General features: G+C 33.7%; 1 protein-coding gene across 24 annotated transcripts in view; it reads left to right on the top strand.

Moving 5' to 3' along the window:
* The window catches only part of LCORL (ligand dependent nuclear receptor corepressor like), a 186,990-nt gene that overhangs the window by 131,728 nt on the left and 41,769 nt on the right, over positions 1-13,493 (top strand). For 21 of the 24 annotated variants that reach the window (XM_032273272.1, XM_032273277.1, XM_032273230.1 and 18 more), the window contains one exon: positions 12,204-12,297. The exons of 2 other annotated variants lie outside the window; for them this stretch is intronic. In XM_032273272.1, coding sequence (XP_032129163.1) covers positions 12,204-12,297 — 94 coding nt within the window. Of the gene's footprint in view, positions 1-5,004; positions 5,580-12,203; positions 12,298-13,493 lie in introns of those variants that run through there. One more of the 24 variants, XM_032273313.1, reaches the window with a different exon arrangement.

Here is a 13,493-nt window from a genome sequence, read left to right as displayed (position 1 = left end):
TGCATGTATTACATGCTGTCTTTTGTGTAGAAAATGGGAAAGATAAGCCAAAAACTAATGATAATGAACATGGTTACCCAGAAGGGAATGAAGTAAACGAGGCAGATGAGACAGGAATAGAAGTGCTCTGAATAGACCTTGTTATTTATATTCTGCATATTCCAAAGGGTAAAAATTTTTTAAAAGTAGAGCAATCCAATGGCTGGGTGTGGTGGCTCATGCTTGTAATCCCAGCACTTTGGGAGGCCAAGGCGGGTGGATCACGAGGTCCAGAGATCGTGGCCAGCATGTTGAAACCCTGTCTCTACTAAAATACAAAAAATTAGCCGGGTGTGGTGCATGTGCCTGTAGTCCTAATTACTCGAGAGGCCTCTGAGGCAGGGGAATCGCTTGAACCTGGGAGGCAGAGGTTGCAGTGAGCCGAGATTGCGCTGCTACACTCCAGCCTGGTGACAGAGCAAGACTCTGTCTCGGAAAAAAAAAAAAAAAAAGGTGAATCTGCAAAATTTGAAGTAGAATATAACAAACCTGGCTGGGTCAAATTAGTAAAATTGGTAACATAATATTAGTAACATAACATTGAGAAAAGAATTACATCAAATGATTTTACCCAGGATTTTGACTATACGTTCCAACGGCAATAGAATATACTCTAAGGGCAAAAAAATAATTTAAAGAACTCTTAAACCTTTTTTTTAACTAATACTAGTAATAATATTGTCATTATTTTTTGAGTCTATAGAACAAATCAAATATATAATCATGTTAACATCATTAGGAAACCAGTATTTTCAGTGTAAGAGAAGAAACAATCAGCATCAAGTTAAAAACTTTATACTGCATGTGGATTGGAAATGCAGTGCAAAATATTAATTATTTAAAAAAAAATACACATTTCCTCATCTCACCACTGAAATAACCTAAAAGCAGTGAAAACTCAGTGGCATTGAACCTAAACCTAGAATGGGGTCTGTAAACATTATTTCCCTTTAAAAGGAAGCAGGTCTCTTTGGACTTCAGGTTTAGACTAGGAAATGTACAGGATGAGCCTGGAACATCTTCCTTGCCAGAAGGCAAGGAAGCCCAAAGACTAATTTGTTGAAAGAATACAGGAGTCAATATTAAAAGTTCCCAGCTGGTCAAATATGAAAACGTTTGATCATCAGTAGGAAGAACAATTTCAGTGGAATGAAAAATACTGAATTTTTTAAAATGTACTCATTTATGAGAACCAGAAACTGAAAGTGTCCCTCAGAATCAATAGTCTATATTGGAGGTATATACCACACCAATTCTTTACTGTGAACAGTAGCAATTAAAGGATAGTGTTAAGCTATCTTAACACTTACTTTTTATCTTACTTTTATTTACTTTATCTTTTTCTATACAAATTTTGTTTCAGGATAACCAAATAATCATTGAAAGAAAATTCTTGAAGAATGTTGGCTAATAAATATGGAAGGCATAATAGACTTAAAATATTACTATTTTTCCACCCCTAATAAGATAATTGAATAAAACAACAGCATCAGAAGATAAAGACTAATGTAAATTAATACAACCACTGTGGAGAACAGTTTAGAGGTTCCTTGAAAAACTAAAAATAGAGCCATCATATGATCCAGCAGTCCCATTGCTAGGTGTATACCCTTAAGGAAATCAGTATTTCAAATAAATATCTGAACTCCCCTGTTCATTGCAGTATTATTCACAGTAGCCAAGATTTGGAAGAAACGGAAGTGTCCATCAACAGACAAATGGATAAAGAAAATGTGGTACATATACACAATGCAATACTATTCAGGCATAAAAAAGAATGACATCCTCTTATTTGCAACAAGATGGGTGGAACTGAAGGTCCATTATGCTAAATGAAACAAGTCAGGCACGGGAAAAAGAAACTTCTCATGTTCTCAACTTCTTTTGGGAGCAAAAAATTAAAGCAATTGAACTCATGGAGACAGAGAGTAGAAGGATGGTTACCAGAGGCTGAGCAGGATAGTGGGGATGGTGTAAAGAGGAAGTGGGGTTAGTTAATGGGTACAAAAAATAGAATTAAGATCTGTAGCACAACAGGATGACTATAATCAATAACAGTTTAATTGTACATATAAATTGTACCTCATATACCCCATACTCAGCAACTACCCCCAAAAATTAAAACTTAAAAAAGAAACACAGTAATACATTGTTTCATACCCACTAGCCATGGCTAGAATCCAAAAGATAAAATAGGTGTTGGCAAAGATGCAAAAAAAAATTGGAGCCTTGACACATTGCTGGTAGGAATATAAAATGGTGCAACCCCTTTGGAAACAGTCTGAAGTTCCTCAAAAGGTTGCACATCCAGTTATTACATGACCCAACAATTCTACTCCTAGGAACCTATTCAAGAGAACTGAAAACGTTATGTGTACACAAATGTTGATAACAGCATTATTCATAATAGCCAAGAAGTACAAACAACCCAAATGTCCATTAACTGAAGAAAGGATAAGTAAAATATTGTATATCCATAAAATGGAATAAAATTCAACAGTAAAAAGGAGTAAAGTACTGATGCATGATACAACATGGGTGAACCTTAAAAACATTGTGCTAATTAAAAGCCAGTCACAAAAGACCAAATATTATATGATTATGTTTGTAGGAAATGTTTAGAATAGGAAAATCCATAGGCATAGAAAGTAGATTACTGGTTGCCAAAGGCTAGGAGTCATAGGACAAGGGAGAGCAGTCTCTCAAGGGTGCAGGATTTCTTTCAAGGGTGGAGAAAATGTTCTAAAATTGTGATGGTTGTGCAACTCTGAATACAGTGAAGACCACTGAATTGTAATAGCCAAGGTATAGGGTCAGCCTAAATGTCTATCAACAGATGAATGGATTTTTTAAATATGGTATATGTACACAGTGGAATACTATTTCAGCCAATAAAAAAAATGAAACCCTGTCATTTGCAACAACGTGGATGAAACTGGAGGACTTTATGTAAAATGAAATAAACCATGCACAGAAGGACAAATACAATATGTATATTTGTCACTCATGTGGAATCTAAATAAAGTCTATCATATAGAAATGGAGAGTAGAATAGTGATTACCAAAGGCAGAAAAGGGTATGGGGAGGGGGATGAAGTGAGGTTAATCAACAGGTACAAAGTTAGGTAGGAGAAAGGAATACTTCTGGGGTACTGTTGCACAATAGGGTAACTGTAGTTAATTATAACATGTTATTTCAAAACAGCTAAAAGTATTTTGAATATTGTCACCACAAAGACAAGTGTTTGAGGTGGTGAATATGCTCATTACACTGATTACTGTACAATGTGTACATGTACACATGTATGGAAACATCCTATTGACTCCATAAATAGATAAAATTATGTGTCAATTCAAACCAGTAAAACATATACATATATATATTTTTATGTGTGTGTGTGTGTGTGTGTGTGTGTGTGTGTGTGTGTGTATGAAGATAAACAGTATTAGAGGAAAGATTATTTTAAGAACTTTACAGTGGTGGGGTCAGACTGTCACCATCAGAACACACACTGATCACTTGAGCATCATTGAAAATAGACTGCGTACCTCATGATATGTCACTTCACTGTGAAGTATCCTTATCAAAAACGTTAAACATGCATCTAAATAATTCTTAGACCGTTGGTTCTCAAGAATAGTCAGGAAGTCCTAAGAGTCCCTGAAACCCTTTCAGGAGATATACCAGGTCAAAATTAATAATATTTATTATTTTTACTCTGATTCTGTCACAAGTGTGTATAGTAAAGTCGGCCAGAAGATACATGATGTGTGATATCTCAACACAGTCAATATGGAAGCAAATATGAGAATTCAGCTGTTTTCTAGTAAGCTGGAAATTAAAGAGACCTACAAAACTGTTTTTAAAATGTAATTCTTTTTGCTCATTTTGAAAACGTTTTTCATGAACATTAACATTTTTAGGGTTGTTATCAATTGTAAATACTTTTTAAATGCTTTTATTTAATTCCTATTACGGTAAATATCACTAGAGATAGCCCACATAAAGAAAAGGTCTGTAGGGTCTGCAACAATTTTAAGAGTAAAAAGGAATTATGAAATCCAAAAGTTTGAACGTTACTTGCTTTATTACCAGTTCCAAGTGTATCAAAATTACTATACAAGGAGATTTTTTAAAGCAAAGTAAATGACACCCCAGGAAAGCAGTGCAGGTGGTCATCAACTTAAGATGGTTCAACCTACAGGTTTTCAACTTTACAGTGGGTTTATTGGAATATTAAATGCATTTTTGACTTACTATATTTTTTATTTGTGCTGGGTTTGTCAAGACATAGCCCTATCATAAATTGAGGAGCATCTGTAATCCATAACATAAAACATTTTCAGTAGAACTCATGATCTAGTTTCTTTAAAAAGTTAATGTCATTGTGCTTCTCTAAATTGGAGACCATGGCTGGGCGCAGTGGCTCACGCCTGTAATTCCAACACTTTGGAAGGCTGAAGTGGGTGGATCACGTGAGGTCAGGCATTTAAGACCAGCCTGGCCAACATGGTGAAACCCCAACTCTACTAAAAATACAAAAATTAGCTGGGCATGTGGTGCATTCCTGTAATCCCAGCTACTCGGGAGGCTAAGGCGGGAGAATCACTTGAATCCAGGAGGCAGAGGTTTCAGTGAGCCAAGATCATGCCACTGCACTCCAGCCTGAGCAGCAAAGCCAGGACTCCATCTCATAAATAAATAAATAACCTAAGAATCAAATGTATCACACTAAGAATTAAATGTAACACAGAGACATTAATTGAACATACCTGTAAAATTGAACTGTAAAAACACATTTTGGACTCAAGAAATTTCAATACAAACTGGGCATTAGAGGCTAGCTTTACCTATTTTAGAAAAACTAGAAAGTAACAAATAACAAAAAAAAGCAAAACAAAATAAAAACTAGAAAAAACAAGAAAATGAAGAAAATAACAATTATCCTGTGTTCTTCCACCCAGAGGTATTTGCAGGTGCTCACGTGTTCAGTCCTTCCAAACCATTTTCTGAAGAATATCTGCATGTGCACAAAACACACTCCCAGTGCTCAGCCCCACTGATCTGCATGAGATATATATCCTCTGTAACTGTTTTTATAATTAGTATTTTTAACATCCTTATGTTACTAATTTTTCTGTAGAATCATTTTAATACTTAAATTGATTTACTTAGTAGTATGGAAGGATCACATATTAATTGTGTGTCTTTTATATGTAAAAAGGTTTTACACTCAATTTTTACTTCAGGAAAAATTCCTAGAAGTGAAATTGCTGGATCTAAGCGTATGCATAATGCTGTTGAAAGTCAACATAGTAGGGATAGGGGTGAGGTAGTGACCAGAAGAAGATATTGAGGTGGGGGAACATCTGGGTTGACACTGGTAACCTAGGTGCAGTTTTTATATGGGAAGGTTGAGTTCGTGAAAATTCATTAAACTGTATAGTTAGATGTAGTTTTGTTACGTAAAACATGTTTATGAAAGATTTTTTAAAAGTAATCAGTTTTGGATGAGCTTGACAAGGAGGTCTCAAATGTTTGGTTAAAAAAAATCTAAAGTCTTCCACTATGACATTGTTGTAATAAATATATGAACCGTGTTTTAAATGATATATTTGACTAAAACTTTTTACAGTGTAATATAGGGGATAAAAGAGAAAATTTTTTTTTTTTGCTTTTTAAATGTTTTTCATAGGTACTGACTTGAAGCCTTTTGAAATTATGATTTAATTAGGTACTTGCAGGAATAACTGAAGAAAGAAAAAAAATTACAATAAAATTATAAAATGGCATTTGGTGGAAATGTTGAAGGCTTATTTTAATTTCACCTGTAGCGTTTTCCTGAATTTGCTGTTATAAATTTTTACATCCTAAATTCACCATAAGCACTCTTCTCTGATTTATATCATCTCTTATATTATGAATAAATAGATTAATATAGTATTTCAGCAATATATGTACAAAATAAAAGACATTGGGAAGAAAATAACCTTCAAGTTAAAAAAGCTATTTAAGCCTGGGCATGGTGGCTCATGCTTGTAATCCCAGCACTTTGGGAGGCCGAGGCAGGCGGATCACTTGTGCCGAAGCATTCAAGACCAGCCTGGCCAATGTGGTGAAACCCCGTCTCTACTGAAAACACAAAAATTAGCTGGGCATGGTGGCAGGCACCTGTAGTCCCAGCTACTTGGGAGGCTGAGGCAGGAGAATTGCTTGAACCTGGGAGGTGGAGGTTGCAGCGAGCCACGATGGTGCCACTGCACTCCAGCCTGAGCAACAGAGTGAGACTTCATCTCAAAAGCAAAAAATAAATAAATACTATTTGACTTGCAGAGGTAGGCAAATGAAGAAAGGAAAAAAACAATCTTAAGGCTTGAATAATGTGCTACTCTTTTGTTGTATTATTTCTCCCGTGACTGAAACCCCATAAACAGTAACAATAAAAACAATTTTATTTGCAGTAAACATAAGACTTCAAATTTTTTTAAATTGAAATTTGGATAGACCCAGGAAATACTTAAACATTTTTTTGCTAATTAAGTTTGTGGGGTTTTTTTTTTTTTTTTTTTTTTTTCTTTATGGAAACTTGGGAAAGGCAGAAAAGTGTGTGTAAACGTGTTTGTAGATGCATATATACCTAGGCCTGTGCATGCACACAGTCACGTTTTAACTACTTCATGCTTTATCGACCAAAGATCACCATTTTTCCCATTTTTATATATTTACTGCCACAGTTTATTTTATATTTTATTTTATTTGAGGTTTCTTCTTGTTTTACATATGAAACATGTTTACATCATCTATATATCAAATTTTTATATCATGCCTTTTAAAAACATTACAGTAGTATTTGCATTTACACATTTACATCATCTACATGTCAGATGTTTATATCATACCTTTTAAAAATGTAACAGTAGCATTTGCAGTTTTTCATGCTTTATTAATTGCCTTAATGACAGTGTTAAATCTAATTCTCAAGCAAGCGAAAGAACCATAATTTAACCATTTTTAAAATATTTATGATTTTTTTAAATGTATAATCTATGGCATGTCTTTGTATATAAAACCTTTTTATGTTAAATATTATCTTCTTAAATACCTAGAAGAGTGTAAACATTTTTAAGATTTTTGATGACATGTAGCTAAATTGTTTTTTGTTTTGTGTTTTTTAAGAGACAGAAGTCTTGCTGTGTTGCCCAGCCTGCACTTAAACCCTGGGCTCAGGCAATTCTTCCATCTCACCCTCTCGAGTAGTTGACTTCTCTTTCATTTTCAGTTTTATCATAATTAAAATTTGCACATTAATAAACCTATTTTTGCCATCCAGTTGTGAGAACTGAATAAGACATGTAATGTTCCTAGCAAATGCTTTGCACACTTTAAGTACACCTAAGAAAAATATAGTTTTAAACACATTGGATTTAATAATATTTTAAGTTACTAATATTTTCTTCTAGCAATCAGTCAAATGTAAATAACAAAACCATAAGAATCTCCTAGAGAGGAGAATAGCAAAAAGCCAGATAAGAGATGAAACAGAATTATTTCCGTGAATGGGTGGAAAACAGTTCTATATTATGAAGGTTCCAGTTGTCCTTTTTGAAAACATCCTTTATCAGAAATTTGTGTGAAAATACAGGAGAGAAAACAATTTATACATGAAAAATTGAAATCTGAATTTCAACTGAAAACCTAATAAAGTGTCAGTATGCAGGAAATTGCCCCCTTGGTCATGATTTTGTCACTTCATTTTTAAAGTTAATTCTGGTAGTGTTACAGAGAAAATTACCTGACTTTGTTCAAAGATTGGATTAGCTTATCCTTAAATCTTTACATTTTACAATAGTGTTTGATCAGAAATAATTAAATTAAATGTTAAATGCCCAGTCTCCAACCAGTAAATGAAAACAATGTTGTATTTATTTTTAAATGTTAGTAAAATTTTTAAATATACAGAAAAATACAATTTAATAATCATCTACTTGTTAACCAGAATTAATAAATGTGTTATTTGGTCATATTTACCTCTGATTTGTCTTCTCTTAAAGAACTAAAGTATTTCTAGAAATACAGAAGATCCTTTTAGAGCTTTTGTTTACCCTTGAAAGCAACCAATGATACCACCTATTATGTATCTATAACCATATTGACATAAATGGCATACTAAATACACTCTCTTGTTCATTTAATTCTGAGGTTTACTTTATTCACCAAAACTTAAAAATCACAACAACACCAAGTGTTATCAAGGATGTGGGAAAGAAATTTGGTAATATCTATTGTTCAGCACTTCTGAGAGTTTATCTTAGAGAAATTATTGTACACGAAGACAAAATATAATTTAGAAGAATGTTCATTTCAGCATTGTTTGTAACAGTGAAAAACTAAAACAACCTGAATACCTACCAGTAAATAAATGGGGAATAAATTACAGTATAATAAGATAGTCTACAGAGAATATACCAATAAATTGAATTAACTACCTCCCCCCACCTACTTAGTTTATATTATCCTGTAATAGCATGCTAAGTGCTTAGTTTTATCTACACTGTTCACTACAAAATGGTGGGAGAGGTGACCAAGAATTGATTTTAAACAGATTTTATATATTTTGAGTTAATTTTATAGTTTGGAATGATGTATACGCAAAATCTAGTTATATCTCCATTGTGAAGGAGTGATATAATCACCCTTCAGATAGATGTAAATTATCAGGAACAAGAAAATATCCTTCAACCCCCAGCTCCCCAATTCCTGGTCTTTCTCTGTCCTTCACAAGGTGTCTCTCGTTGTTTTTGTTTTTCTAATACAGAGAATCCTAGGAGTAACTCCTTTTGACTTTTCCAGCCCTTGAATTACAGGCTTTATGATAAAAAAGGGAACCATGATATAGATGGTTAATACTACTAACAGAAAGTGAGATTTTCTGTAGATAGCAAATATTTATCTTAAAATTCTTAATGGTATTAGAACTATTACATATTTATATATCTTGTGTGTTTACTATGTAAACACTAATTGATTAATTTTAATGCAATGTGACTGAAATATGATGGAGTACATTTTCCATTTTGACTAGATACAGACTAACAGACTATAATGTATTACTTTATTTGTCAAATCTTTTTAGAATAAAACTTTTAATATAGGGAGCCTAGATGTGGAGAAAGGGCTGTGAAGAAGAGATAAAAGCATTTCTCACCAGGGTCATTGTTTAGACTTCCTAAAGAGAAAGAATCAGAAGTATAAGCTTATTTGCATAGGTTTCTGAAAGATGGAGTAGAGCTTATCTGTAGCTCATCCAGAATAAAATGAGCTGTACTAGGTGCTTTGTGTGTGAGTAGTCCAAACAAAAGAAAAGAACCTTTATTGCCCTCGGTAGAGAGCTGCAGCCCAGTTTTTGTAGTATCTGTAAATGAGAGAAAGGGGTTTCCTGTACTTCCTTTCATAATTTCTGTTTTATGAAATAATCTTAAATTGCGCATATCAAGTCTAGGAGAGCTTAGAATTGGAAAAATTTCATTACTTCATTTTGAGACTAAGAATAACAGACTTAGGGAAGTGTGTTTTATATGCCATAAACTTACATAAAATAAACAAAATCAAAATTAGTGAATAAAGTGATAAATACGGGTTTAGCAGTTATCCTTTCTTACAAGTTTTTAATAAAATTTTAATTGTCAAAAAAGAGAAACATTTCTTTCTCCTTTTAGTAGGTATTAGCACTCTACCAATGTTTAATAATACAAATGAATAAGTCAAGATCCTGGATCTTGGAATTCAGTTTCATGGAAGAAAAGATTTGTAAATCAGTAATTGCTTGATAATGTCATAAGTGTTATAGGATGCCGTCCACGAAGGGAGACAAAATAAGCATCTTCTGCTTGGGCAGGGGATCTGGGGCTTTAAGGATGAGTATAAGTTTGACAAGTCAAATAGGTTGAGTATTCTAGGCAGAGGGAACAATACTGCAATTTGAGAGGCATAACACTGCATAGCACATTTGAGGGAATTTAAGTACTTAGTGAGATGTGTGAGATTTGAGATGAGTTAGAGACTAAGCTTAAAATTAAACTGGATGGATAAACTGGGGCAAGAAGCTGTCTTTGATAATTTTTCAAGATACTATGTGCCAGGTACTTTGCTTCTCAGTCTCCCCTTTTTACTCTTCTAATCTATGAACTGTAACCTCTAGCCACACTGAGTTTTTCCAGTTCTTTGAAATTCTATTCAGCAAACATTTATGGAATACTTACTGTATGCCAGGCACTATTCTAAGCAGCAGGGATTATTGATGAATAAAATATGCATGGTCTCTGCCTTCACATAGATTACAGTCTGTGGCTAGCACTGGTAAATGTACGAGCAACTGGCACTACAACCTGCTAAATACTATAGGTCATGTTACTAGTATAGTAGCCTATAATGATGGTCAACCAACTCTAAGCTGTGTCCTGAGTGACCAACTGATGAGTAAGATTTGGTGAGAATTAGGATTGTGGGGGGGCAGGAGAGGAGTAGGAATCATCTAGGCAGTGGAAAGCAACTCCAAGTGTGAAAGCAAGTGACAAGAAATAGCATAGCACTTTCCCAGCAGGTTTCCCTGCTCCACCTTTAGCTCCTTTAAAAAACTAAATTGAAATCATGTCAGTCTTCCGCCCAGAATCCTCCAGTGGCTTCCTGTCTCTGTCAAAATGAATGCGAATTTCTCACCACAGCCCAACAGCCCTGTGTAACCTCTTCCTACAACATTTCTGATCTCTCACTCTTGGCCTGGCTTACTTCATTTCAGCTACCCTGGCCTTTGCTATTCCTCTGACATTCCAGACATGATTCTGGATCACAGCCTCTATACAGACTGTTCTTCCAGAAACTTTGTCCCATGTATCTGCTTGATTGGTGACCCTAACCTTATTCAGGGACCTGTTCAAATCAAGAAGCCTGCACTGATAACACTATAAAACAGCAGCGTCCTCAGCCCTACCCTCATTACTCTATCAGCTTATTCTGTGTTACTTTCTCGGGTGGCACTATGGTAATTGCTGGTGGTTGTGATGGTGTATGAATTATCTGATTAGATCCTAAGAATTATGACAATAAGTACTTTGTGTGACTTTTTTTTTTTTTGGTTGCTCTTCCAATGCGTAAAATAGTGCTTTGCACATAGTGAGCACTCAGTAAATTATGGTTGAAGTCCATATAGGAGGCTATAGCTAGGTTATTTTATTTTTCATCTTTGTTTCTGCCCAGGAACATACATATTTCGTGGATTGATTGTGGTTACATTTGTAAAACCCTGTTGAATTTTAAGCCAGTTGAATTAGTATATTTTTAAATAATTTTTCTTATAGCTAAAGCTTTTAGTTTTTTAGCTAACAATAAAAACATTCACGGAATTCTTCACTGGGTTTTAAATTCATAGTTTATTTTTGTCCTTTTTGATCCTGAAGCATGCCAGATTAACAATATGTCTGAATCATTGAGGTTTTATTTATGTAAATGTTGTAACTACATTTTAATAACAAATGCATAGGCAGTTCTTTTATAACATTTTTCTAAAGTTGCATTATTATAAGTTGTATATTTAGTCATAAACACAATATATTATGTAGGCAATGATTTAACTATTGTACAGTTAAATAATTTAAAATAGTAAAATTTTACACTGTGAGTTTTAGAAAATACATGGTTATGCAGAAAGTCACAGTTTACCTTTTGCTAGTCCTAGTAAATGCTAATTATTTAATTATCTTACTCATTATCACATTTTCTATTCTCTCCGTTTTGTACAACTCACATCACTCCCACCTTCCCAAAGCATTATCTGGGCAGCTTTGAATGGAAAACTGTTATAAATGAGCAATCAATGGCTATTCACTACAAAATGGTGGAGAGGTGACTAAGTTTATTTTAGACAGATTTTACATCATATATTTAGTTTCTTCCTATCACCTGGCAATGCCAGCTCCTCTTCTTTTTTTCCTATATAGTGCCTTCCCAGTCATACTGTGTTCCTAAAGCCATTTAAGATGAGTAGGTGGTGGCCACACATCAAATACTAGTGTTATGAATTAGTAGATCAACAAAATATGAAATATTAAAATGTAAGGATTGCCTATCTCTTGCAAATATAAAGTTTTTTCTCTTGCAAAAATTATAGGGGATGGAGTGTTAGATCTCTCTACAAAGAAAACCAGCATAAAATCTGAAGAGTCATCCATATGTGATCCTTCTTCTGAAAATTCAGTGGCTGGGTAAGCAATATCTAGGAAATATAATTTAATATTAATATAAAATTATCTCTGCAGAGAACTCTTAATACTATTCTGAGTAGTATTGACGTATATAGTTTTCCTCCAGAATTTTTGTCACTCATAAGTCTCTCTCTCTCATACCTTTCATCTTGTCCTTTCTCTTTCTTTTTTTATTCTTTCTGTTAAAGAAAAGTTATCAGAACAATCACCAAACTTTAGTTCATGTTACTAAAATGAACTACCAACTTAATCATAGAATACAAACTAAGAAGCAGGACAAGTAAGAGGATATTAAATTAAATACTCAGGAGGCAATTTTAAGGGAAATCTGTAATTTATTTTTTAAAACATTGAAAAAATTCTAAAAGTACTGTACTTACTAATTATTAACGCTAGTTTATCGTGTTTAGTTTTTTATTGCACTTTAGATGTGGTGGCAGACTACTTAAATATATCTAGTAATCACCACAAAAAGTTCTTTCATGTTTTGAAAACTATCATTAATCATTAAATAAATAATTAGTAGTGAAATGCTGTTCTGTTGGATTTTTGGATTTTTTTTACAATTTTTTTGCATCTTCCCATTAACTAACTGCATAGGAAGCTTTTTTGTCACATTTAAATCTTATAGGTAGACTAATTTGTTTCAATTATGGCTATAGTAGTATTTGAGACATAAGACCTAGTAAGCTTTCTGTCTGAGAAACTTTGAACATTACAGTGATACATTCGAAATAGAAGTGACATTTAGAATATCTAAAATTAAATTGTTTTATTCAAATATAACTTATCTACTTGTTTCAAGTTTTAAGCTGTTGTCTAGAGAAAAATTAGTTTTGTGGAAATATGGGATGTTTGTGTTTGGAAATATTCCTGCTGCTACAAATTTCCTTTTAAGGGGTTGACTCTTTTATTACTTGTTTAGCGGTAACGTCACGTTTGTACTAACAAAAACTCCTTTAGGGTTTGGGTACTTTTTATAATGGAACTCTAATTGTACAAGTAAAATTTATAAGTGTTGCTCTGCAAGCATCTGTCAGAGGAATAGCAACATCATGAGAATATTTTTACAAATACTGAGTTAGGATTTTATGTTCTTGGAAGGTCTGCCTGTTGAGGCCACCGTATCATTGACACATTGTCCTACCAGGACTGTAGCGTTTGCTTTGATAAGGAGTAACTACTACATCTCACAG

Source organism: Sapajus apella, unplaced genomic scaffold (assembly GCF_009761245.1).
Source record: "Sapajus apella isolate SASKATOON/1434 unplaced genomic scaffold, GSC_monkey_1.0 scaffold5, whole genome shotgun sequence".
Classification (NCBI taxonomy): domain Eukaryota; kingdom Metazoa; phylum Chordata; class Mammalia; order Primates; family Cebidae; genus Sapajus; species Sapajus apella.
Note: the sequence above shows the minus strand (reverse complement) of the source record. Positions and strands in the feature narration are given on the sequence as shown.